At 43.8% G+C, this 27,081-nt stretch overlaps 4 protein-coding genes across 19 annotated transcripts in view; all 4 read right to left on the minus strand.

Moving 5' to 3' along the window:
• Positions 1-149: 149 nt before the first annotated feature.
• On the minus strand, positions 150-2,567 carry LOC123502619 (synapsin-1-like). Its single transcript, XM_045251783.1, has 3 exons — positions 2,271-2,567; positions 545-946; positions 150-395 (listed from the first exon to the last, which is right to left on the minus strand). The coding sequence occupies exons 1-3, from the start codon at positions 2,565-2,567 to the stop codon at positions 150-152; spliced, it is 945 nt and encodes a 314-aa protein (XP_045107718.1).
• LOC123502867 (protein muscleblind-like) lies at positions 2,173-16,365 on the minus strand. Its single transcript, XM_045252152.1, has 3 exons — positions 16,185-16,365; positions 4,963-5,047; positions 2,173-3,361 (listed from the first exon to the last, which is right to left on the minus strand). The coding sequence occupies exon 3, from the start codon at positions 3,339-3,341 to the stop codon at positions 2,922-2,924; it is 420 nt and encodes a 139-aa protein (XP_045108087.1). The 5' UTR covers positions 3,342-3,361; positions 4,963-5,047; positions 16,185-16,365; the 3' UTR covers positions 2,173-2,921.
• Positions 16,366-24,450: 8,085 nt separating this feature from the next.
• On the minus strand, positions 24,451-25,889 carry LOC123502620 (extensin-like). Its single transcript, XM_045251784.1, has 2 exons — positions 25,355-25,889; positions 24,451-24,563 (listed from the first exon to the last, which is right to left on the minus strand). Exons 1-2 carry the CDS (start codon positions 25,887-25,889, stop codon positions 24,451-24,453), a joined length of 648 nt encoding a protein of 215 aa, XP_045107719.1.
• The window catches only part of LOC123502865 (muscleblind-like protein 1), a 157,528-nt gene continuing 155,132 nt past the window's right edge, over positions 24,686-27,081 (minus strand). For all 16 annotated transcript variants that reach the window (XM_045252138.1, XM_045252140.1, XM_045252147.1 and 13 more), the window contains one exon: positions 24,686-27,081. This exon is cut by the window's right edge and continues 163 nt beyond it. In XM_045252138.1, the coding sequence (XP_045108073.1) occupies positions 26,294-27,081 (788 nt within the window). In that variant the 3' untranslated portion in view covers positions 24,686-26,293.

Raw genomic sequence — 27,081 nt, forward strand, 5'->3', positions numbered from 1 at the left:
CGTTACGGGTTACGGGAGATCTACCCACACTGACACTGATTAATGGAACAAGCGGTGCCGACATGCATGTGCGGGGACGTGGGCCCCAAGCCTACTGCTACGTGTGAAGCCGGGGCGCCGGGGCCTACGGAACTACTCTACATAACTGGTTACATGCAGGTGCCGCCCCCCGTCCCTGGGGGGGAGAGGGGCGGCAGGGCAGGACCCGGCACAGCTCTCCTATCTCTGCCCGTCTCCCTGGCTGTCCGAGGCCCTGCCCGGGGGTGGCCCCAGGGGGCCCGCCGCCCCGTGGCCGTGGCCAGGGTGCGGCGGGAGGCGCCCAGGGCCGGAAGCAGTGACATCGTGAAGCCGCAGATTGGATGCTGCACTCTGAAGAAAAAGCCCGCTACATTTGACTGTGAAGCAAGCGCAACTCTAGGGTCCAAGTTGTACCCTGCATGGCCGGATTGTGAGCGTGACTTGAGGTGGCCCCACGCAGGCCGAAGCCCGCGCGGCCACCCTCAGCTCCTCTTTATCACATGGCTGAAGTTAGATCCTAAATTACAGCAAGCGTGCTGGTGGAAACCGACATTAACTGAGTGATGGGCTTCAGCCGGTGGCTCAGGCGGTGCCAGGAGAGGGGAGGGGAGCGGGGCGGGGAGCGGGTCGGGGAGCGGGGCGGGTGAGGAGGGAGTGAGGCTTTCAAAGAGTATGGTTGTGCATGGATGGCATCTCTTACAGGATACGGTACTATTGCGAGGGATCCGGTGCACGAGTGACGGCCGCCGCCCACCGGGCTGGCCGGGGCGGCGAGTGGCGTGGCGGTACAAAAGGTGGCACAGACGGTCGCTCTGGGGGGTCGTTGTGGGTTGTGGGACGTTGGGACGGGGATTGTGGGAGGGGTGATGGGAGGGGTGGGGGGTAAGGAGCCTCCCTGCCACCAGACTGAGCCTGACGAACAAGTGAACTAGCGAGAGAGCGTGCGTGTCCGGGGGGCCTTTGTCATGGACTCTCCTTTTAGCGTTGCTTTGCCGCCTCGTTGAGCATCGTCACCAAAGTTTTCACCCACAGATTCTCCTCCAACATTCCCTTGTCTTGCCTTCACTCTGATAAGCAAATTACGGTAAAATTGAACCCAAGAATAACGTAACGCTGCCGATGTCGCTATTGCCGCGTGAAAGGCTTGGTGGTTGTGGTGATGGTTTCTTCTGATTAGATGTAAATGAAAACAATGTATAAACAAGGGAGGCAATATTAGCCTTATATATATATATATATATATATATATATATATATATATATATATATATATATATATATATATATATATATATATATATATATATATATATATATATATATATATATATATATATATATATATATATATATATATATATATATATATATATATATATATATATATATATATATATATATATATATATATATATATATATATATATATATATATATATATATATATATATATATATATATATATATATATATATATATATATATATATATGAATAAATCTGTGATAATAATTCCAATATCTTAATATATGTATAAAACTTTGATATGTGTGATACTTCAAGCACTGGTTTCCTGTGTAAGCTGAGGCTTATTTATCTCAAATATATGTTACTTTGTTTAATGATAATAAGTATAAATGACTCTGATAGGCCACGCAGCTCATGGCGCAGTGTTATTTATCACCTTTCATAAGCTAATAGTATATAAAAAGTACAAACAGGCCACCCGGACAGACTGAGTTGCCAAACGGTGACTTCTAAAGCCGGGACATCCACAAGCATGTTTTCCTCGACCCTCCCTTATACCCTCTCTTTGATTCCTAAATGCGTCAATTGCAGGAACATTAACGTCGTGGCACTTTTACATGTAATAAAACACTCGTTTCATATATGTAAAAATAACACAAGGAACTATGAAAAATTTTTCCCTCACGAGCACTACAACAGACACATACGGCTTTGCATAATACAGTTTCATATAAAACCAGACATACTGTACTAAGTTGTCACAGCCCCATAAATTCACCGAGCTAGTCATGGCATAAAAAGGAAATAAACAAAGGGTAAATGACTAGAAACCAATTCGTGTGAAAACAGGCCTTAAAAAAAATATAAATAAAACATGATGATAAAACATTTGCAGAAATAGAGATTCTTTCTGGCTTGGGTCTTGGATCAGTCCCTTCTTCTTCTTCTTCTTCTTCTTCTTCCTCTCGGGTCCTTCCTGTGTCCTCTCTCATCCGTGTTCCTCACTTCGAGTCCGCCGTGTTCAGCTGAGCTTCTCACTGCATCTCTCCCTCGGTAATGGACCAGCGCGCCGGGGGGGCGGCGCCCCAGCACCGCTGCCGCCGCCGGGAGCGAGGCCCAGTGCCGCCCGGACCGTCTCCGCTGACGCTGGCACCTCAGCTGCTGACTACTGGCCGGGCCAGGGCGGCGGGGCGCTGGGCCGGGGCCTGGGCACCCACCTGCCGAGGGGCTTGGCGGTGCCGAGGGGGTGGACCCCCGGGGCCGGCCGCTGGTCGGGGCTTCACTGGCACGTGACTTTGTCATGTTCGCACAACAGTCCAGAGTCTGTTTCACTGGTACATAATAGAAAATAATTAATCTCGACCCTTTATAAGGGCATCATCTTCCTACCTTATCCTTATATAAAAGATAAAAACAAAGTGAAAATTTATTTTTGTTATGTTTTTTGAAAAAATATCCACGAGTGCTGGAGTTGACCTGTCCCCGTGGGGACTGTAAGGACACACTTGACAAATCACATTGAGTGAGCATGGCTGTGCTAGCACCAGAAGCTCCGGGGCCCGGGGCTCGCGCCGCCGCGCTCCCCAAGCCGCCCACACGCGGCGCCACACCACCGCGCGGGAGACCCTCTCCCGCCTCCAGCAGGGCGCGGGGCCGCTAGTTGCAAATGATGTTGTTGGGTGCGGCCAGGCCGGCGATAACCTGCAGAGCTGAGGGGCCGGCCGACTCGCCGCTGCCACTGCTGGAGGAGGCCGCTGCTGCCGCCGCCGCTGCTGCTGCTGCTGCTGCTGCTGCCGCCGCGAGTGGTGTGGGCGAGGCGGTCGAGCCGCCGCCGCTACTGCCGCTGTTGTTATTACTGTTGTTGTTGGTGGTGTTTGCCTCCAAGTAGTAAGCGTTGTCGAGGACGAGGGTGTGTGTGGGCGGGTTGTGGAGTGTGTGGTGGCGCGGGGCTGAGTGGGTGCGGGCGGAGTGCGGGTCAAGGGGGGCAGGCGGCAGGAGGACCGGCAGGTGATAATACTTGCACAGCCCCCGACCGCACTTCCCCTTCACCGCATCGCGACAGACACTCACCTTCATGTCTGTCACCTCTACGTGATCTGCAAACACACAAGGGGTGAGCAACCAACTGTCTCGCCGAGCGCCGCGGCCACGCCAACACACACTCACCGCCCCTGCCCCTGCCTGCCCCTGCCTCTGCCTTGCTGAACAATGAATATCAATCATTTCATTCTGTCACACATTTCTGTGCTGGTGATCACACCAAACACTAGCAGCTCTTGGCGGGCACCAGGGCCACACACAGGGCACGGCGTGAGTGTGGGTTGGGGGTTCACAGTAAACCCTCAAGATGCCTCAATCCTCACACTGTTTACACTCTTCACACCAACAACACAGACAACTTAATAAAACAAAGAAAAATTAACAAATAACCTTCGCAACATCTTTCTGATAAATCTGACAGGTACTCAGGCAGCAAAGTTCCTTTAAAATTTGGATACTAACACTCTTGACTACTCCTTATAGAAAACAAATAAATAAATAAATAAACAATAATCATAGCAGACAAAAAATAACTAAAAGAAAGTTGAATATCTTAATAATTTCTCAAAGACATCAGCATAAAAAGGAGACAATAAATACAAAAAAAGGAAAAGAAAAGTTGATTAAACATAAAAGAGAATCCCCAGCAAGATGGCGGGTGGGTGGGTAAACAATGCATGGAACAAGGTAACTGAGGGAATACTGGTGTGGCTTACGAGCGCTGGAAGGGAACAGGTCTCTCTCAGTTTGCACTCAATATATATATACTCAATATAGTACAGCGGATATATACTCAGAAGCTTTACACATTATGCAGCTTTTGTCTCATGTAAAAGCGTTGCATCTCACATGGCTGTTCTTATCTAGTTAGAATGACAAGGATTTCTCTCAGTTAAAAGGAAAAAAAAAATCTACCCTGTGATGTTATGATAAAGTTGTATTAGTAGTATTTCAACATACTTTTTTTTTTCCCTTATCTTAAAAGGAAGATGGATTCATTTTTTTTTACTCGATTTATTATTTTTTTTTTTTATTTCCACCAGCAAATGTTATAGAAAAAATCTATTGTTTTAACATTTAACACTCAAGCAAAACAAGATACAGTTAATTAATTTTATCATAGGGAAAGTAATGGGAAGGGGATGAGAGGTCTGTTACTGTTCTAGGGTAGTTTTTTTTTTTTCCTTTTTTCTTTTTTTCATGAATACAGCAAGTTCCGTGGTGCGAGTCTTGTTCCTGTGCTCAGCCTTCCCAAGTTCCCAATGCCATGCCAGGTAGTGTCCAGCCAGGAGAACAGCGGCGAGCGTCTGTTCTCCACAGCAAGACCACCACCAGCATGACAGTTCACAGAAAACGAGACACACAAACCAGGCACTCAATCATTTAGCCACGAGAACTTGCCATATTTCAGTGAGCCAATCAGCATGGAGTAAACATCAGCTAGCCATTTATTTTTTTTATGACGTCTGTTTGTATGTATTGCCATAAGCGTCTAGACATGAGAGACTAAGAAGCAATTGGCAGAAGCAAATACAACCACTTAAGTTCTTACGAGGGAAATGCGGCTCATAGGTCACTGCTGTGTCCCCCAATACACTGCAAAAAGTGATAAACAAAAAATTAGAGGACGGGAACTGGATACACGTCACCTCATTACCTTCAAGGAGATGCACAAACTTGCAGGCAGGTCTCACGCACTGGCCGTACTTAAAATCGCGGCACACTTGAAGGGTGTCCAGCAACTGTGAACAAGAGACACAGTAAGCCGGCCTCATCCCCCACTCGGGCCCCCTGTCCTCTCTCTCTCTTTTTCTCATTTTCCTTCACCACCTATATGAATCTCTCTCTCTCTCTCTCTCTCTCTCTCTCTCTCTCTCTCTCTCTCTCATCATAAACTACCTCCTCTGTACCAAAGTAGCCCAAATGTTGACTTCTGTAATATTTCCCTATTGATAATTCTTTCCTCTTTTTTTTTTTTTAACAGATCCATGAATGTTCTGCCTAATCTAAGAAATTTTTAGTTTTTTTAAAGTTTTTCCTTATTTCTATCAAGTTTCTAATACATATCCATGAATTCTCTGTCTCATCTGCATCAAATTTTAAGTTTCTGTATTTCTTGCTCTATCTTCTAAGCATCTAATATTTGACCTACGCCAAATTCATGTCTTCTTTGTATTCCATGGCAATCTACACACCAACACTTTCTCTGTGGCAAAGAGTAGCAAGCTCCTACATTGACACAGACATTCATGGCTGGCCTGGATAAGTCTCGTAGCACAGAGCCTCTCCACCTCCTCCTCCTCTGCCTCCTCACTTGGACTTGGTATTCAGTATTGAGTCTGTAGTGTTGTCAGTTTATGCAAATCTTTACTCTTGTTCTCTTTATCTCTCTAGCCTTGATATCTTTTGAAAATCTATGAATTGTTATCTTATCTCAGCAAGTCATTCTATCACTATCCAAGCCAAAAGTTGTCTGATCTAGAAAAAAATCATTAAACCTTATTGAACCAGCAAAACTTATCAAATTATCTAGAAAATATATGAAACTTTATCTTATCAGCAAAATCAATCAAAACATTACTTTAAAAAATCCACAAAGCATGAATTCACCCACAAACCAATCCTTATCTTATCACCAATATGGATAAAAACAAGATAGCACTTAACACTAACACATGAATCACACAATAGTACAATAATAGTCAATATGAGTAGCACATTACAAGCAGCACTCAATAAACAAGCTGCTAGTGCTCAATGTATACACTAAACAAAGCACAGTAAACATGCAAGACTTCAGGTGTAAATAAAACACCATTATCTTTTGCCGGTGCTGATAACAACCTACAGAGCTTAGCTTCCATATACCAAGTCCAGGGAGGCTTAGCAAATTAGCACTGTGTCTACTGAAGGTGCTACTGTGACTGCTACTGTTTTATATTTTAGCTCCACTGCTTCTCTGGCATCTGACACACATGCACACAAACATACGGTCACTTCTTCACTTTCCTCTATCACTGTTCTTTATTTTTATAGTATTTTTCCTCCTCCCACATCACTGCAGCCTCACAAACTTTCCCTGCATCATCTCACATCACTTCCACATCATTTAAGACACTCTGACATACATTACTTTCTAAACACTTCCCAAAAGATACACAGAAACACTCTCATCAAAGCTGCTAGGTAGATAATTTTCTCTCTCTCTCTCTCTCTCTGGGAAACACATTAAGAGCCTGCCTGACAATTAGATCACCAACAACAACAAAGACACAAGAAGAGGGAGATATATTGCTGGTCTACAAGTTGAGATGGTGAAGTGAAGTCTGGTGCTCTCTGCTTCCTGTCTCCACCTGTTCAGTCAGAATGTGTTAATGGTGCGCCAGGGAAACCAGATTTGCTCAGCTCGGAAGGACAGATGGGAGATAAAAGTGAAGGTTTACATGATGCGACATTGCTAGTCTAATGAGTGTGTGTGATGCTGTTAAGTGATGAAGTTCTTGTCTATTTCTCTCTCTCTTTCTTCCTGGTGTGTTCTGAAACGCTTTGCTCTCTCACCACGACTGCTTTCCAAGGCTACACAGAAGATTACTCGGGTTTTCAAGAGTGTTTTTCTGGTTGATAATACAAGAAAGCTTATTGATATGTCACTGGAACCACAAAAATACTCTCAAAAACCTGTGTCACTTCAACGAGAGCCTTGTGGAGGTAGTGGAGGTGCAGTGCGGAAGTGTTTCAGAACATTGTCCTCTCTCTAACTGTTTCCTCATAAACGTAAAATGCGGACAAGACTTTCAAGCAAAATCTATCAACATTTCATGACTAATGACTAATGCGTGTCAATTGAGCAATGCAATGCGTGTGTGTGTATATAACCTTTTATCCTTGTGTCTGGTAAATTGACACACTCTACATGATTATTACCAAGACACCAAAATTCAGTGTCATTCACATTAGTCTGCATTGCATTGAATTTTGTCACTATCAAGGTTTTGGAGAATAATTTGCCTCAGAGCAGTGAATTATCTTGAAAACCCTGCACTAAACATCATCCACAAACACTAGTGATAAACATGAATAATGATAAATGTTTTGAATGTTTTGAATGCTGAAAAATGGCTGAAGGTTTTGAATGTTGAGTGATCAGAGGAAAGCAATGAAAGTGAGAAATATCAATAGACAAATATTAAGATTATGAAAAATGATCATCTTTTTTACAACAGACCATAAGGCAACATTCTCACGTCCTCCCGAACAGCCTCAGTGTGGTCAGGTCAGGCGGGTCATGGTGGGGTCAGGTCAAAAGAAAGCCATACAACACTTCCCCAACTCCCCTTACCTTCTAATCTTTGCAATTATTATTTTTATCTTTGTGAGATGTTTACAATTACATATCTGTTTTTTCTCTTTTTAACCTCTACATTACTGAGACACATTTTTACCTTGAGATTTGCATACGATTATACTATTTTATCTACATTACGAAGGGTCTATGGAGGTCAGAAGATTAATGGCCACAGTCTTCACTATTTCAATCACCCACATGAGTTTCTGAAGCTGTATAAAATCACCAAATAGTTACCAGAATGAATATGGAAAGGCATCATAGTACTGAAGGGGTTAAAATTCTCAAACTTGAATATCTCTTTGAATTCTTGACCATCGCTAAATATTCTGCAAAAAACATGTGAAAATATAAACAATTCGATATCTGCCTTTTTCCTCTTTCTGTCTTTTCAAAATGCCCACAATCAAATGTCTGAATTCTTGACCATCGCTAAACATTCAACAAACCAAAACGGACAAAACTATTCCGAATCACTTACAAACGCACTAACACACGAATTAGCCACACGGAAGGGAGCATTGCGGTAAAATCCACTGCAGTATTACCACAATGAAACAATTAAACCTGGTATGCTCTTTGTGCTCGGAAATTACAACAACATATCTCCCTTGACCTTACTAGTGCTCATGGCAACTCCTCCACCTGACCTTCACCTTCATGACCTTAACCTGACCTTGAATGCAAATCTGGTCCCCCCACACCCCAGAATACTCATAGGGGGGCACATATAGATCCTCTCCCCCCCTTTCCCCGCCTCCCCTAGCCCTCCCTATCTCTCTGACCTTGAATACTTGAGACACAGAATTGATATGTATACAGTAGACATACACAGACATACACACACTGGCTAATGTACACACAGCATATGTACATGACTAGAAGCTGTATATTGGCACATGCAGTACTATGGGTCACCTGTATCATGGTATTAAGGTTACTGTATGTTGCTATGTATATTTAAGCTTCAGTTAAAGTTATGTATAGATTAGAATATACTTTGATTTGTTAAGGATGTATGCATGACAAATACATACACACACACTCACACACACACACATGTAAACATCAGGATATTCATATCATGCTTTTAAGTACATGTGTAAACTTTTTTCATTGATTTGTGAACCTATAATATGCACACACATGCATACACTTCATCACCAAACACACACACACAAAAACCTCAAGCATTCCTACAGACACACGCACTCAGGTATACATTGATGTGTGTTTGAGTGTTTCATGATCTCTCTCTCTATTTAATTATATTCCTTTACATTGAGTCTTGTTTGTTATCTTCCATTATCTTAAAATTAAAACAGCAAACTAATTTATTCTTTCCTGTGTGTGTGTGTGTTTTACTTGTTGACAATGCATTTGCCTTAATTCGCTTTACTTATTGATTATTTCATCTTGTATATCCTGTTTTGTATGAATATATTAGCAGTATCACGTGTGTGTGTGTGTGTGTGTGTGTGTTTTTCTTACTTGTACCTAATTGCATTTTTATAGGAATGAGTCAAGCTTCTGTGTGTGTGTGTGTGTGTGTGTGTGTGTGTGTGTGTGTGTGTGTGGGGTTGGCAGCAGTGGTGGTGGTGGGGGATGCAGCAGCAGCAGGAGTGACCCAGGCTGGCAACCTCCAATCAGGAAATCAATATCACCCTCACATCAGACGTTTAGAGGCCACAGGGCACCACCACCGCCACCACCACCACCACCACCACCATCTTTATTTGTTTCTATTCACTGTTTGTCTATCTATTCTATCTTCTAAAGTTGATAGTTCTTGTTATTATTCTTTCTTGTTCTAACTTTCTCTCATCACCACCTTCACCATCACCATCATCACCTTTCTATCTGTCTGTATTCCTCTTCATCTATCTATCTACTCTATCTTCTTGGTTGAAAGTTATCACTATTCTTTCTATTTCTGTGTTCCTTTAGCTCATTATTTTTAAGCTATGAAAAGATAAGCAGCATATGTGTGTGTCTGTATGTGCGTTTGTGTGTGTTTACGTGTGTGTGTGTGTGTGTGTGTGTTTGAGTACCTGAGTCATGTTACCAGAAAAAAAAAAACACAAACATTATTCTTTATCTAATCTACTTCTACTATTTACTTTTTAGCGAGTGGAAGTGAGCGTATGTGTATGTGAGTGTGTGTGTGTGTGCGTGTGTTAAAACAGCTAATTTATGCTGAGTATGGGGAAAGCATTTGCCGCGCCAGGAAGTAATTAACACTCCAATTAAGTACATAATGATGACCCGAAACATTATAATTAGCCCCATTTACATCATAACAGATTTAGATGATACATGGATGAATACACACACACACGCACACACTCGGACACAGGCACACTTGGACACACACATACTCGGACACTGGAAAACCTGACTGCCTCTCACTATCTATCCATGTTTGGGCTTCGGTGGGAAAAAGGAAAATTTTGGGTTATTTCAAAGTTTATGGTGGAAAGATATTTGTCATTTCTTAGTCCGAATGGAATTTTTCTTTATTTTCTTTTTTTTTCAGCATTTGGATGGGAAATATTCATCGATGCATCTCAGAACACAAAGCGGGAAAATTTTCATTATTTCTTAGCTTACGGCAGGAAAATATCTCTCATTTCTTAGTCATATACAAAATTTTTAATGCTTTTTTTTTTTTAAGGACGAGGAAAAATACGCATCGATGCATCTCTGAACACAACAGGGAAAAACTTTGGTTATTTCTAAGCTTACTTCAGGAAAATACTCATTGCTGAAAAATTTTGCTTATTTCTCAGCATACAGCAGGAAAATATCCACTACTTCTTAGCCCCATAGGAAAATTCTTCATGTTTTTATCTAGCACAAGGAGGAAAAATATTCATGTATCTCTGCTCTAAGGTCACAGGAGGAAAGTGTTTCTTAGTTCTTAGCCCGACATGAAAATACATAAGTTAATCTCTCTTCTAAAATCCAAAGTGTGAAATTTTGATCACATCTTGACCTTAAAACTCTCAAAATAAGTCCAAGTAAAATTTTGTCAACTACGCGGGAAAAAATTAATCTATCTACTCAAAATCCAAGATGAGAACAAGTGGAGAGAGAACAAGAACAATAGTCAAGTAGAGCAAGATAAAGAAAGAAAGAAAGAAAGAAAGAAAGAAGAGAGAGAGAGAGAGAGTACAACTAACTAATACACAAAAACAGAGAGAGAAAAGAGAGATAGAGAGAGAAAGAAAAGAAAGAAATAGAGAAAGAGAAGAGAAAGAGAAAGACAGTACAACTAATATACATAAACACAGGGAGAAAAAGAGAAAGAGAGAAAAAGAAAGAAAGAAAGAGACACACAGTACAACCAAAAAGAGTAAGACAAAGAGAAAAAAGAAAAGAAAGAGAAAAAAAAAAGAGAAGAAAGAAAAACAGAGAGAGAGAGAGAGAAAGAGAGAGAGAGTATAACAACCCAGTATAGCTAAACACACTGCAGTAACCCAGGCAACTCAACCTTTATATAACTTTGCGGAAGATCAAGGAAACAGAAATCGTTGAAAATGTTCCCTTCCCTGCCGGTTGCCACAGTGCCATTAAATCTAATTAAAACTCTGCCCCGCCAAAAGAAATTCATAATTACCCACAAAATGTAATTACAGCCATAATTAACATGCTACAGAAACTCATAAAGGGGGGGGGCTATGTCAGCAGGGGTAGAGAGGGGAGGGAAGTAGGGAAGGAAGGGAGGAGGAGAACCAGAGGATAATTAAGAGGAAAGGAAAGGAAGAAAGGAAAGGTTACAGGTGAAAGAGAGAGAGAGAGAGAGAGAGAGAGAGAGAGAGAGAGAGAGAGAGAGAGAGAGAGAGAGAGAGAGAGAGAGAGAGAGAGAGAGAGAAAACAAGGAAAGGAAGAAGATAAGAAGACAGAAATTAAGGAAGGGCAAGGAAAGGAGAACAAAGGAGAACAAAAGATAGAATGAGAAAAGGAAGAAGTTGGAAGAGAGGAAAAGGAAAGAGAGAGAGAGAGAGAGAGAGAGAGAGAGAGAGAGAGAGAGAGAGAGAGAGAGAGAGAGAGAGAGAGAGAGAGAGAGTGTGTGGATCTGCAAATTACCTGGTCTAAATTATATGCAAAGGTGTCCAGAAGTTTTCCAAAACACACACACACACACACACACACATGGAGACTTCTCAGAAAATAACTTATTCAAACTGCACAGAGGAGGAAGAAGAGAAGGAAGAGGAGGAGGAGGAGGAGGAGGAGGAGGAGGAGGAGGAGGAGGAGGAGGAGGAGGAGGAGGAGGAAATGAGAAACCTAAGGAAGCCAAAACTAATACAGAAAACCTCAAAAACTAATAACAAACTTGAGCAAGGGAGAAAAGTGATGGATTGGGAGGAAGAAGACATGAGAGAAGAAGATAGCCAGAAAAAAAAAAAAAAGAATAAAAAAAAAAAAAAACTGAAGGAGGAAGACAGAGAAATGTTTCCTTAATTAATCAGAAATATAGAGAAGGGATGAGAGATGAAGAAAACAAATAAATAAGAACAGAAGATGAGGTAGACAATTAATCAAATGTTTACTTAGTTGGAAATGTAGAAAAAGATATGAAGGTTGAAAATAATAATATAAATTAAGCAAATTAGATAAACACTTAATCAACACTGGAAATACATGAACACTAGTATTGCCTAAGAAATCAATGAATATCCTACATGGCAACACTGCAACACAATTTTTTTTTTTACTTTATCACTTTTTTTTTCAATTTTAACCGAGAAACAATAACTTTTCACTCTGATAATTGGAAGTGCTTATAACAAAGAGGTTTAAAATGTCTATGTTATGTACAGCAACAATATTTCACCCTCCACTCTGACCTGACCTGCTTGTTCATGTATATTTTTTGTAACTTTTTCCTGTTTTTTGTGGGGGTGGGGGAGGGACGGTTTAATCAGTGAGTGGGAGGCGGAGAAATGACATCAATTCATTAACAGAGACTTGGATTAATGCGTTTTTTCACTGATATTGGCTGAGTGTGTCATTGCCTTGCCATGCCTGTGTTTCCACCACAGATGAGACAAAAAACTGACCCTCCCTCTCGGAAAAAAGGAAAAAAGTGACATGAGTGAATGCAATTTGCCGAAAAAGAAGAAAAAAAAGAAATAAAAAGTGAGAGAGAGAGAGAAAAGGAGAAGGAGGGAAGGAGAGAAGACAGAGAGAAAGATGAGAAGCGGTTTGTTAATATTGACATAGATTTATTGCCCGCAGGAAAAATGATGGCCAAAAATTCCGTTTCTGCTCTGGGAACCGCAAACAAAGGGAAGAAATTTAAGTGTGGGGAGGGAATGAAAATAAAGGAGTGTGTTGACTGTGAAAAGAAGGACGACAGATGATAAAAAATGGAAAAAGAAAGAGGGGGAGTAAATGGAGAGATATGTAAACAAGAAGAAGAGGAGGAAAGAAGGATTGCATATGAGTTTCCTCCTTTTGTACAGACTGTTTAGAGGTGAAAGTGTAAAAATATGGAATGTAGGAGTCTTAAAAGAGAAGGGAATGAAGAAGACAAAGAAGGATAATAGGAGAAAAGGAAAAGAAAGAAATGAAGTACTGGAAAAGGTAAAAAAATAAATAAATAAATAAATAAAAGGACCGGAAAAGAAAAGGAAGATAGGAACAAGGAAATACAAGAAAGAGAAAAGAAGAAATGGTACAGAAAGGCATAAGAAAAAAAAAACTACCATAGAAAAAAAAGCAAAAAACAGAATAGAAAAAAAAAAAACAGGAACAAAAGCTAAGAAAACAAAAAAGACTAAAAAAAACATCAAAACAAAAGAAAAAGAGAGACAGAGAGCAAGAGACAAGAAAAAAAAAAAAAGAAACAAATCATCTCATCTTTTTTTTTTTTTTATCCCTTTTTAGAGCGAGCAAACTGCCATTGACTTTTGAGGAATAAAAAGTCGTTCCCTAAACTTGCTGAGGGCAGCGGAAGATATAATCAATGAACCACTATGCTTCACTGGACCGCTAATCTCTTCTCAATTTTCTGTGCAGAGAGAGAGAGAGAGAGAGAGAGAGAGAGAGAGAAAAACAAGGAAAAAAGAATATAACAAGACAAAGAAATTAGATAAAGAAAAGGAAAGGAAAGGAGAAACAAAGGTGAACAAAAGATACAAAGAGAAAAGGAAGAAGATAAAAGAGAGGAAAAGAAAACAAAGAGAAAGAGGGAGAGAGAGAAGGGAAAGGTGAGGAGAGATGACAAAGAGAGAGATTGAGAGAGAAATGGTTGAAGGAGATAAAGAAGAAAGAAAAGAATGAAAAGATGTAAAGAAAGGGAGAAGGAAAGTAAGAGAGAGAAGGAAAGAGAAATGAAGAGATGAGATATGAAGTAAAAAATAAATAAATAAATAAACAAATGCAGAGAAAGAGAGGAAAGAAAGCAAGGAGTTGAGAAAGAGAAGGATGAAGAAAGAAATATAAACACAAAACAAAGGAAGAAAAAAAAAGAAAGATAGAAAAATAAACAAGGAAAAAAATGAGAAAAAAAAAACTAAAATGAAGAGAGAAAAAGAGACAGATAGATAAAGAACATGAACAAAAGAGAAAATGAAAGAAGAAATAAACTCCCACAGAAAAAGAAAGAGGAAAAAAAGCTAAACTAGAAAAATAACAAAAACAATAAGAAAAAGAAATAAAGAAACAAAGAAGATTAATTAGAATGAAGTTAAGTTAGGTCACGTCAGGCCAAGTTAGGGCAAGAACAAAACAATGAGGGCCATTCTGAGACAAGCAAAGGTCAGGTTAATGATTCACTGGGCAATAATGTTTGGCCAATTTGGGAAGGTCAGTTTGGCAAGGGAGGTAAATGTTTGGTGGAGGCAACCTGGTGTTTGACTGCCTGCCGTGGGGAAATATATCATGACAAGGGGAGACCGAGAGAGGACGAGGGGAAAAAATATATCATGGAGGTGAATGTAAGGGAAATACTGAGAGGTGGGGGGGGGATATTAATAGAAAAATATGTGCATGGTAAAGGAGGAAAGGTATAAAAGGGGAAAATTTTGCTGAGGAGAGGTGAAAGAAAGGTAAAGGAAAATATAGAAGAAAGGGGAGGAGGATGAGGAAAAGTAAAAGAATGAGGGAAAATGTAGCAGAAAGGGGAAAAAAATAACAGAAATGGAGAATGTGGGGAATACATATGAAAAGTGGAAGAAGGTGAGAGAAAATAAGATGGGAAAAATAGCGGATGGGGAAAAAATAGGCAATAAAAAAAGGGGGGAAGAAAGTGAGGTGGAAAAAATGTACTAGAGAAAAGAAGACTAGTGTGTACCATAATTATCTTAGTCACCAACAAATGTAAGAAATTAATAAATGAATAGAATATATGAAGGTAGACCACCATTCATTTGATATACACTGGAGACTCACTCTTAATGTATAAACTCCTTGTATGCTAAGAAAAATAAAAATAATATGCAAATCTCTATAGAAAAACAACAAACTGAATAAATAATGCAAGTCTTCTTAAAAAAATAGGAAATTGAATAAACAAACACTGTAATATAATGATCGGAAAATTTCTAATACTTTGTGATAAATTGAAGTAAAAAAAAATTGATAACTATAGTGAAGTGAATGTTGCCTAAAAAGTTATCATTATTCAACCTTACACCATTTTATTAGTAAGTCTGTAATGTTATGAATGACTGACTCTTCCTATTGATAACCTGAACACACACACACACACACACACACACACACACACACACACACACACACAAAGACTTTATGGCTGGTATTTAAGTGGATTTCTTTTTTTCTTTCTTTTCATGTTACCCTTGGCCAGCTTTTCCCTTGTTACAATAAAAAAAAGCAAGAAAAATAGACCACACACACACACACACACACACACACACACACACACACACACACACACACACACACAAACACAACACACACATTACACTAACAACACACACAAGACACATTACACACACACACACACACACACACACACACACACACACACACACACACACACACACACATACACACACAAACAATCCAATGTGAATACTAAATAAAAAATATATATATATATATATATATATATATATATATATATATATATATATATATATATATATATATATATATATATAAAACACACTGCACTGACAACAATAGCAACAATAACAATAACAGCAACAGTAACAATACCATGATACCAGTCACCTCACCACCAGCTAGTCTGACTCTTTACTTACCCTCGCCAACAAGCTCTGCAAGGGACAAGAGGTAAAAAAAAAGAAAAAAAAGAGAAAAAAATAAACAGCAAAAAAAACACACTCAGAATAGCAGATAAAACACAAAAAGGTAAAATCATATGTGTCAGAGAAGCAGCTATCTAGGAGGCAAAAGCAGAAGCCAGGTGAAGCTAAACTGTGGTGAGAGGCAGCGAAGCAAGCACAGATACAAAGAAGCTTGGGTGAGTCGAGGTGCTGAGGCTACTGCAGTGAGGGTGGCGGCGATGGCAGTGGCAGTGGTGGTGGTGGTGGTACCTGTCCATTCTCATCAGTGTAGACTACAGAGGTGGCGTTGCTGGGTATTATAGAGGCTGTGGTGGCTGTGGAGCAAAGCAAGGCAGCGTGTGTGGGCGTGGCACAGACAGGAACACAGGAACACAGAGAGATGAGGAAGGAAAACCAAGAAAACACGTCACACAGAGATAAGCAGTGTGCGTTTGGAGTTCATGCAAGCACAGGAGAGGCGTGGGTGTGTGACGGGTGGAGGAAAGGCAGGTTGTGGTGTGTGGTGGGGGTTGTGGGTGTGTGGAGGCGGGCAGCGTGCATGGGTGTGTGGTGGAGTGGAGCCGGTCACAGTGGGTCGGTGCAAGGCCAGGCAGGCAGCGTGCAGAGTGCAGTTCAGTCCGGTGAATGGCGTGCATGTGAAGGAAAAGAACAACAGTCACAAAACATGGAAAGCGAAGATGGTGTGGTGAGTGCGAAAGGAAAACAAATGGATTAAAAAAATAAAGAAAGGTTAGAATTAAAAAAAAAAAAAAAAATGGATAACAGATTAAAAACAATGTCAACAAATCAGCTGATATACTTACGTGCAGGCGCTGAGACATGCAATCCAAGGCTAGACATGGTAAAGTCACCCTCAAGCGCTGACCAGAAGGCCGGGATTCCCTTAAAAGCTTATTCGGGTGAGGCACATGCAATTCAACTCAAAGGCGCAGGTCAATGAGGCTTCCATGCACTCAGTACTAAAGTCTAGAGTATTCCCGCGTATTGGCTGTCATGCGGAATATATATACTAAAGTTATCTCTTATTCTTTTTCCCTCTAGTTGGGTGCTCATGGCAGATTGACTTGACTGGAACCTCAAAAACATCCTCAAAGTTAATGAGTTTTTTTTTCAGCACCTAGTTTGAACTCTTAAGGTTTGTTGTTAATTTTGAGTGCTGAAAGTCATGTGGCAGTACTGTGACTCAATTTTGAAGCATGGAAACTAACTGGAATATCTTTTTGTGTGGGGAGGGGGAATGCAAGTGCTGTAAAGTCACTCTGGAAAAAAATGAACTGAGAAACAGACAAGGAGCCCAAGAGTGACTGGCAGTAATAGTAGTAGTAGTAGTAGATGATATAAATATTACCATAGCAGTATATGTATAATAGATGTGGCAATGAAAACATGTAGTAGTAGTAGTAGTAAGTAGTAGTAGTACACAGGAAAATACTAAAAGTTGACCAGGTGTGGCACTATTCTTGGGCTGAATAATTTGTTACCTTGAGAGAGCGGGTGACATACGCGTTAGTCTCCCGAAGGCGGACTGGTCATGAAGCCCCGTCAGCAGCTGCCCCAGTCCGGAACACTGACATGCTCTCTCTTTCTCTCTCTTTCTCAGGCAGCTGCGAGCTCCTTCCTCAGAGGTAAAGGCAAAGTGGCGTGTGGCGTGTTGACTCACTCACCGTCCCTAAGCACTCGTCCTGCAACCTGGCACCCCCTGGCACCCTGACCTCCCCTAGTGCCACCCTGCTGTGCCACTCCCTCTCTCCCCTAACACACAGAGGGTCCCGGGCCGCACACACACAAGCGCACAGTCAGGTCCTACGTGTGCTGTGCTGTTCTCAGGGGAATGTAGCCTTGGGTCGTCCAGCGGCCTACTGTGTGACTGTGTGTCCGTATCATGTGAGGAAAAAATATGGAGTGTTTTTCTCAGGTTCTGTTTGTAGGGTGTGGAATATTTTGGTGGGGCAGTGCTGTGATAGCACGTTATCTCACCTACACACACACAGTACAGTACAAATTCATCATCATCATCATCACCATCAATATCATCAGTATACTAGTCACCATTATCATCATTGCTAGGCATTGCATATGAAGATGCAATCAGGTCTTTTAAACTTTTTTTTTTTCCTGTCTGGCACCACACAGCTTCCCCCTGGGCAGCCTCAGGGGGACGGGAGAGAGGCTCCGCCCATCGTGATACACCGTCAGCCAAATAAGAAACACTCAATTAAAAAATGACAATTAAAAAATAAATAAAAAATACCGCAAAAACATCGACACCACAGCTCTTCCTCGCTTCGCTTGGAACATCCACTCCCCCGGCAAAACACTGGTGAGACACTCTGCAGTACACTCGGCAAAGATATATCTTCACCCATCATCTGAACCCAGCGGAGTGTGGGGTTCAGGACATTAGTGAGGTGCTACGCCAGTGTTACAGTGGTGCCACACACACACAGCAGCTGCCCACAAGTGTACTACAAGTTGTCAGTCACAGAAATGAAGATATTTTCTCCCTGAGTGTACAAGTAGCACCTTGAGAACGTCCTACAGTGGCATATGCTCACTACAAAGCTACAGATGTATAAAAATTTCACAGGTATAAAAAAACTGCCATTCCAGACATACAAAATTCTATACAAATGTAGTGTTTAGCAGTATGTGTGTTCTGCCTAGGCTGTCCTGTTGCCTGATGGAGTGATAGGTGCTAGGAAGGTGAAGCAAGGAAGCCTAACTGGTGTGAACTGCAACATAAAGATTACAAAGGAAGCAGCAGCCATCTTTCCCAAACCCACACTGCTTCTAACACCTTGTCCTTACTCATGTGGGAAGTTGAGGATTAACAGTATAAGAAGTAAAGTGATCGGAAATGACAGGAAGTTGAAGAGAAAGGACATTAAGAGCAGGGTGTACTTGTAATATTTGATGGATAAGGAATGGAAAAAATAGTAACAGTCAATACATCCAATTGGTAACTGAATTTCCCCATCACTAATCGTTAAATATTGATGAAAATACTGCACCAAAAAAAAAAAAAAAAAATAGAAAACGTTATTGATAGACATTTTAAATCACTAATGAAAAAAAAGAAAATGGAAAAGCTAAAAGAAATAGACAACATCTTGATAAACATTTCCAACCACTAATCCATTAGAGAAAACAACAAAAATAACCACAGAAAGAGACAATCCCTCGATAAGAATACCCAATCACAAACCAATACAAAAAAAAAAAAAATCAATCAATAAAACAAAATAAGCAAAACCTCAACAAAACTGCAATACCTCTTAAGAAAAAAAAAAAAAAAAAAAAAAATCTGGAGCGGTCCGACACACACGCTTGTTTCAATTGCTAAAGCTAATTTTATGGACCAGCGGGGCGGAAAATAACAGATGAACGATCACCAGGAAGGACCCAAGAATATTACAACAAGACTTAATTTTCTGGATGAAGAGCGGAGGGAATGGAGGGTTGAGCCTTGTGACGGACAGCGGAAGGCAAGGAACACAGGGAGCAAAGAGAGGTGTGGGGACTAAACCTTATGAGTGTTTTGATTGATAAATACTGGAAAGTGAGGTGAAATTATATGAACTGTGAGTGAATGAAAAATAAAGAAATAAAGGGTGAGAAAAAAGAGAAGTGTGTGAACTAAGTCTTATGAGAACTATTGAATATATTGATTGATAAATAGTGGAAAGTGAGGTGAAATTATATGAACTGTGAGTGATAAAAATAAACATGAATGAAAACAAATTAAGAAAAAGAAGTGTGTGAACTAAACTTTATGAGAACTATTGAATATTTTAATGAATAGTGGAAACTGAAGCAAAATTTAAGTGAACTGAAGTGAATGAAAACTAAAAATAACAATAACAACAAATTGAGAAAAAAAAAAAAAAAAAGAACCCATTGAATATTTTGATTGAATATTGGAAGGTGAAGCAAAATTTATGTGAACTGTAAGTGGATAAAAATAAATAGATAAATAAACCAAATTGAAAAAAAAAAAAAAGGGAGATGAGAACTAAACCTTATGAGAACTACTAAATAGATAAAAATAAATAGATAAATAAACCAAATAGATAACTAATAGATAATAATAATAATAGATAATAGATAAATAAACCAAATTGAATAAAAGAGGTGTGAACTAAACCTTATGAGAACTACTGAAAATTTTGATGAATATTGGAAAGTCAAGCAAAATTTATATGAACTGTAAGTGAATGAAAAATAGAAAAAAAAAATAAATAAAAAAAAAAAAAAAAAAAAATTGGGGAAAAAAAGTGTGTGAACTAAATCTTATGAACAACTGAATATTTTGATTGAATATTGAAAAGTGGAGCAAAATTTCTGTAAACTGTGAGTGAATGAATGAAGGAATTGAAGGAAAATATTATGTAAAATGAAAATGAAACCAGAGATATAAAAGTGACAGAAGCTACTAAGACTGCCTGTAATAATTGTTGTATGTCATCATTCTTTACACTATTAGCTCCGTGATATAAAACCTGTGAAATTTGCATGTAAAAAAGAAAATAAAATAAAAAGTGAAAGAATAAAAAACTCCCGTGAATTGTAAGTACAAATATACAACTGCAAAATTTTGTGTACAACTATGCAAGACTAGAAAAAGTTTGTAAAGTGTGGAAAATTGTGAGCACTATTCTACATTATACAACGGAGATTCATTTTAGAAGTCACAGTCTGCAGGAAAATGTCAAAATCACACGTGTATCAAAATGTATATATAAAAAGTGTGATAAATTGTGAAAAAATATATATATATATAAAAAAAATCCACTTTTTTTTTTATGGTGTTCCGAATAGAGGCGAGAAAGTTGTGGTGTGGTAAATTATTTGGCTGCGGCAGTACCACACATGGACACGCTCTGCTCTGGTACTGTTCCCACTCTTTGATCTGTTCCATTTGTTCCCGTTTGTGTGAGAATATCAACTCTTTTCTGGTGTTTCCTTTGGGACGGTCCCGGTGGCACCTGCTCTACACTGTCTCCTCTGTACGGGGCTCTGAGAAGCTAGTCATATCTCTATTCACCTTTTCAATTACCTCTGAGCAAGTACTGCGTTGGGCAACTCAATTTTGGTCTGGAGCAACAAGAGGGAGGACAAGTAAAGAGAACTATGAGGACACTGGGCAAGGATCAATACTTCTTGTCTTTGACCGGACTGAGGCTTAAGTACTGGATGCAGAGTGAAAAATTATTCAAGCATGATTAAAATTTCCAAACATATCTACAAAAAACAACAAGGATGTTTCTCATGGAGTATTCTTACAGCAGGTTTAGTCTACAGAAACCTGCGCTAACCACTCACAACTCAACCAAAAGCCAGACTTCAGCGTCAAACTCAAGCCGTGAGGTTTTGCAAAAGACGTGGTTGTTAAAGTTACGTGAGTGGTGGCCAATGCAGTGGAAGGGAGAGCACCGGACGCCACAACGGCCTGCTGCTGTCACCCTCTACACCCACAGGCGCCCCACACCCCAAGCTGCACCCCGGGGGCCAGTAACGCAGGCAATGTGTACTGGAGGCACTTATCGAGCAGACTCTCACCACAATGCCAAACAGGGGAGGACTAAAGCCATGATCAGGAAGCCACTCCATGTCCATCCACAAGGCCACTAGTACAGTACTTTATGTACAACACACCCACAACCACAAGCTGGCAACAGGGTGGGAGGAGTGCTTTGAACAGCAAACAAAGGTCTATGATATGTATATATATAAATATATATATGTATATATCTAAAAATAGATGCCTCAAGAGAGACTTTAATATATTTATATCCCCAAAAGCACAGCAATATTTAGATGCTTGTTAAATGTCTAGGAGTAAGCATTACTGCGACACAAGGGAGCTCAGTGTTGCTGAAATTGACAGCCGGGCGGCACAGAGAGGCAAAACACACACACACACACACACACTCCCCGGTGGTGCGGTTTGCCTCTCCTGGCCGGCCCAGGGGAGCTGGACACAGTGAAGGTGACGTGGTGTGGTGGTGGAGGAACCAATGTCTAGGGCATCACATGACAGGCTGAGGCTTACAGGTCACCTGGGAGAGATTGACCCCCTCCCAGTCACTCTTCCCCTCCCCCTACCCATCACTCTAGAGTTGTAGAGAGGCGACAGCCAGCGCTCAAGTGTGGCGTAGCGTGCACAGGAAGTCCCAGTCTTTTGTGAGGAGCCGCTGGGGCAGGTGAGGCTCAGCAGAGCTCCGGCACGCACACACCGAGGTGTGTGTCACGCAGTGCTCCCTGGCCTGCCCGCCAGCCGCTCTGCACCATGCAACAGGTTAGGGTCAAGGTGATTACAGTACAAGATTTTAGTGGTCTGCCATCCCATGCCCCACCGGCCTCCCCACAGGGTCTGCCACCCCTGGGGTGCCTCACAGACCTCACACAACTGAGCCACACCCTCACAGCCCGTCCGGCCAACTACCCCCAGCACAGCCAGGAACAACCAGTCTGGGGCGGTGCAGGGCGGTGCGGGGCGCCGCGCCAGCCCTGCCCGGTGCATCAACAAGAGACTCGACACTGCTACTTGATAGAGCTGAGTGAGGTTAATGGCAGCAATGGATTAGTGTTTATTTTAGTTTGTTGAAACTTTGCACTGTTTGTACTAGCAATTTACAAGTGTGGGTGGTGGCGGCCTGGGGGGGACGGGGGAGGGAGCTCTGGGACAGCAAGCGTGATACTGCCTGTGGGCACAACAAAGGCTGGGAGGGAGAGGGAGGGAAGCAGCAACACCACTCTCATGACAACACAGTGGAGGGAGTCAGCACACTGAACGGGAAAGAACCAAGAATCAAAACAATGAGAAGCTTGTTGGACTGCTTGTTCCTGGTGTGTGTGGTGGTTCCTGCCCCGCCCTGCACTGCGGGCATGGAGGGGACCGTGCCGCCCTAGAGGCTCTGCCCCCTCACACCCCTGCTCACCCCCCGGCCCCTTCCCCAGCAGCCCAGTCCTCCATGCTGCAGCTGATGTCATGGCAGGCAGGGGGTGTGAGGGGTGAGGGGGATGGAGGGGCCTGTGCTCACCCACTCACCCACTGAACTAAACCAAATCAAAACAAAAATAAAAGGTCTTCCGGTCCTCACTCCACAACGCCCCCCCGCCACCACTCCCCCCACTCCACCCGCATGTCGTGGCCGAGACACACACCACGGCCACGACAGAATGGGTGGAGGGATGCGGGGCGGTACGGGGGGGAGACGGGGAGGCAGGACAGCATGGGGTGTGTTTATGTGAAGCGGAGAGCGTCAGAGAGTGATGCAGCGATGGTGAGTGAGACACAGGACAGTGAGTTAATGGTGTTTAGGGCACCCCGGGCCGCCTCCACCACCAAGCATCTGAGGCCCATCTCTCTGCTAGTTGCTTTGTCTTGCCCAGTCACTGCTCAGAGGCTTTCATGGTGTGTCTAAGACTGAGGTCGCTTTAGGTCATAGGTCAGCTCACGCCCGCAGCTCAAGGAAGAACCCACGACCCGCTGGGGAGTGTGTCGCAGTGCACCTCCAGCTCACCCTCTACATGTGCACACTCACACGCGCGATCACACACACACACACGCACACACACACTCATGCGCACGGGACAAGATGCACACTGAGGTATACAAACACGCTGTCATGCACATTCACTAGTAGATGCGTACACACACCCGCACACACGCACACCCACACACGCCTTCCACACACCTGCACATCCACACACACATCCGCGCAGGGTGACAAGCCAATCAGCAGTACACTACTTCAAGGCAGAAAAATTGAGTATATTACAAATAGGAATTAGTCTTTTTATGTCATTAATTTGATCTCAGGTAGAGTAATGGTAAGCTGTTAATAAAATAAACAAAATCAGACCACTATGTTTACAAAATTAAGAAGCCAAGGTGTTGTAGATGTTGTTGTTGTTGTTGGTTAACCATGAGACAGACCACCAGACACACACCCATCACTACAGTACAGCCCCACACACTCTCCCCCAGTGGGTCGTGGATGTCCCTACCCCAGTGTGTGAGTGTCCACCAGGCAGCCCCGCCCCCTGCCTGCCCCGCCCCACCCCGCCCCGCCCTTCACCACAAGCAGACAGACACAGGCACACTCCAACCCCACACATGGTGCAGCCTCTGCCCCTCAGCCTCACCTGTCCTAATCAAGCACCAGCTGGGTCCACCTGAGGCAAGCAGGTGACACACAGGTGAAAATTACTTGGCAGGTGAGACTCAGGAGCTGCCAAGACTAATTGAACACTGCACACCTGTGAGGCGGTGGGCGGGTGTGTAAGGTGTGTGGTGGAGGTGTAGGCACGGCAGGAAGGGGGTGGGGACAGGCAAAGGAGGTGAGCACAGAGAAAGAGAGAGAGAGAGAGAGAGAGAGAGGGAGAGGAGAGAGAGAGAGAGAGAGAGAGAGAGAGAGAGAGAGAGAGAGAGAGAGAGAGAGAGAGAGAGAGAGAGAGAGAGAGAGAGAGAGAGGAAGGATGACAAAGTGCCCCAGAGGCTCAGCCTGGACTACAAGTGCCCCGTGTGCGGCCCGAGGGAGGGTTCCCGGGGCAGGACACTGGGCACAAGGCAGGCCAGGTGGGCCGCTGGGGCGAGGAAAGAGCCCGTGGACCACTGTGAGGCTGTAAGCGAGAGAGAGTTAGCAGACGGGCGTGAGCTACGCTAACCTGACCAAGACTCTAGTGCCATGCCGGGGACAGGAGCAGTAAACAGTAAGAGAGTCAAGCAGAAATCAAACACAATATCATGCATTCTACAGACTTATTATTTTTAAAAATATCCTTATACATAGGCCAGTATTTCTGTATCAGTTAAAGGACCGAAGTACACAGGCAGATGGTACACATACTGGATACCCAGACCAATGTTGGAGAAGCACTAAAAGCTAGCAAATATAATAATGATAAAAACAGAATCAATAGGATTACATAAAAGACAAAAGATGAGAGCAGTCCAACAAAAACTGATGATGTCTGACAGAGCAGATGTGTGGTGAGGCCGGGCGTGGCGGCACCAGCGGGCCGCTACCAGAGGGAAGCATTACACAGGCACATCAACACGACCCATACCTAGAGTTACCATCACATCAAGTTGGGACGTGAGCATGGCACGGTAGTGCTACAATAGTACTGGGAATGCTGGGACTACACGGAGACGGCACCCGCCCGCCCTGCCCCGCCCCGCCCACCCCGCCCCGCCCCGCCCCGCTGCGCTCCCTCTCTTCCTGAAGCTCAACATGCAAATGAAATCCACAGTAACCGTCGGCCAAGCCAGATTTTGCAGTGAGTGGTGGCGCGGGGCGGCGGGGCGGGGCGGCCGGCAGGGTGGGGCGGCACGGATAGAAAACAACTTCACTGGAGTCTTTGCAGTGCAGATAGGACGGGCAAGTGGCCGGGGGTGGGGGGGGCAGTACAGCAGTGACCCGGCCTTCCAGGGGGACTGGGGCAACACACAGGAGTGAGGGGCAGGGGATGGGTGGAGGTGAGGTGGGGTTGGGTGAGGTAAGGTGGGATGGGGGGCCCTTGGACAATAAGCAAATGGGCAAGGGAGCCTAACTTGGGTGGTGGGTGGATTGAGGTGGGTAGTGGAGAGGTGGGTGGAGGTGGGATATGGGTGGGGGTGGAGGTGGGAAGTGGGCGGAGGGCAGGGGGCATGGGATGTGTGTCATGGGTCTGCAAGGAGGGAGAATGTGGTGGGGCACCCAGGAGGGGGAGGGGCTGTGGAGAGAGCGAGTAAAGGGTTGAACTGTGGGGCAAGCAGGGGGTTATGGGGGGCAAGCAGGGAAGGAAAGCTGAGGAGGTAAGTGTGACACAACCCCCTGAGCCCTTCATGGTACTGACTACTTTTGAAACCACTTCGTCTCCCCCTCCATGGTGCCCCGCCCTGGCCCTCCTGCCACTGCAGGGAGGGTCGGGGCGAGTGGGGCGGGGGGTGCGGTCTCCGTGCATCACAAGTCACAAACACGGTGGAGCTGGGTAGTGGGTACCATGCAGGCGTCACCCCCGGTTACCAGCGCACATGCAGCAAGTCTGCTCTGCCGTGTCAATTGAAAGCAAATAAAAAGACTTGGGGAGTCTCAGTTATGATGGACGACTATTGTGTCTCAAATACTTTAATAAGACTAAAAATCATTAAGTGTAAAACCTCGACAAACAAGGACGCCAACAGGGAGGTACAACAACAGTACACGTGCTGCGTCAGCGATCTCAAGAGGGCCAGTTAGTGAGTTACTGTGTGTCCTAGAGCGACACTAGTAGATGTTAGTAGTGGCGTGACTAGAGTCCACTAGAGCTGGCGTCGCCGTGTGGAGCGAGGGAGGACGCGGCCGCACCACCCACATGCACACACACGCTTAGGAAGTTTTCAGCCTCTTGCTGGGCTGCTCCCCACCCTGGGCAAAGGCGGTGTTACTGGGCAGACTGGTGTACTGGGAGGGGTACAGGGAGGACATGTGGGTCTGGGGCATCATCAGAGGCATCCCGGCCCCCAGGGTACCCAGGCCGGTCATGCCAGTCATGCCACCCATGCTAGGGGATATGCCAGCAGTGAGGCCCCCCAGGCTGGGGTGCATTGCCCCGCCCAGCCCCATGCCCATGCTTGCCGCTGCCAGGGGATTGGTGGTCATGGCAGGGCTCATCAGCTGCTGGCTGCTGCTCATAAAGGGCGGCATGCTCAGGGTGGTGATGGGGGCACCCATGCTGGGGCTGAAGCTTGACAGGGTGCTGGATGGCAAAGCCGGCGGGGCAAAGCCCATGGCAGTCATTGGGTGATGCATGGGGGCCATGATGGCAGAGCCATGGTGGCTGGCTGGGGCCCTCATCTGGGGGCGCAGGCCCTTGCTGAGGGCATAGCCTGTGTAGAAGACATTGACCGGCTGCTGGGAGCCCAGGGCCACGGGGGAGGCCGGGACCAGCTCCCCCCCGCCCACAGAGGAGGAGGAGGAGGAGGAAGAGGAGGAGGAGTGAAGGGCCTTGCTGGAGGAAGGGGGGGAACTGGTGGTGGTGGTGGTGGGGGTGGGGGAGGAGGTGGTGGGGGGTTGCGCGGAGGAAGCAGCAGCGTGGTGGTTGTTAGCGGCGGTGGAGGTGGTGGTGGAGGTGGTGGTGTCGTGGCCCTCGACCTGGCCCCCCGGCCCCGGCAGGG

This window comes from Portunus trituberculatus, chromosome 12 (assembly GCF_017591435.1).
Source record: "Portunus trituberculatus isolate SZX2019 chromosome 12, ASM1759143v1, whole genome shotgun sequence".
Classification (NCBI taxonomy): Eukaryota; Metazoa; Arthropoda; class Malacostraca; order Decapoda; family Portunidae; genus Portunus; species Portunus trituberculatus.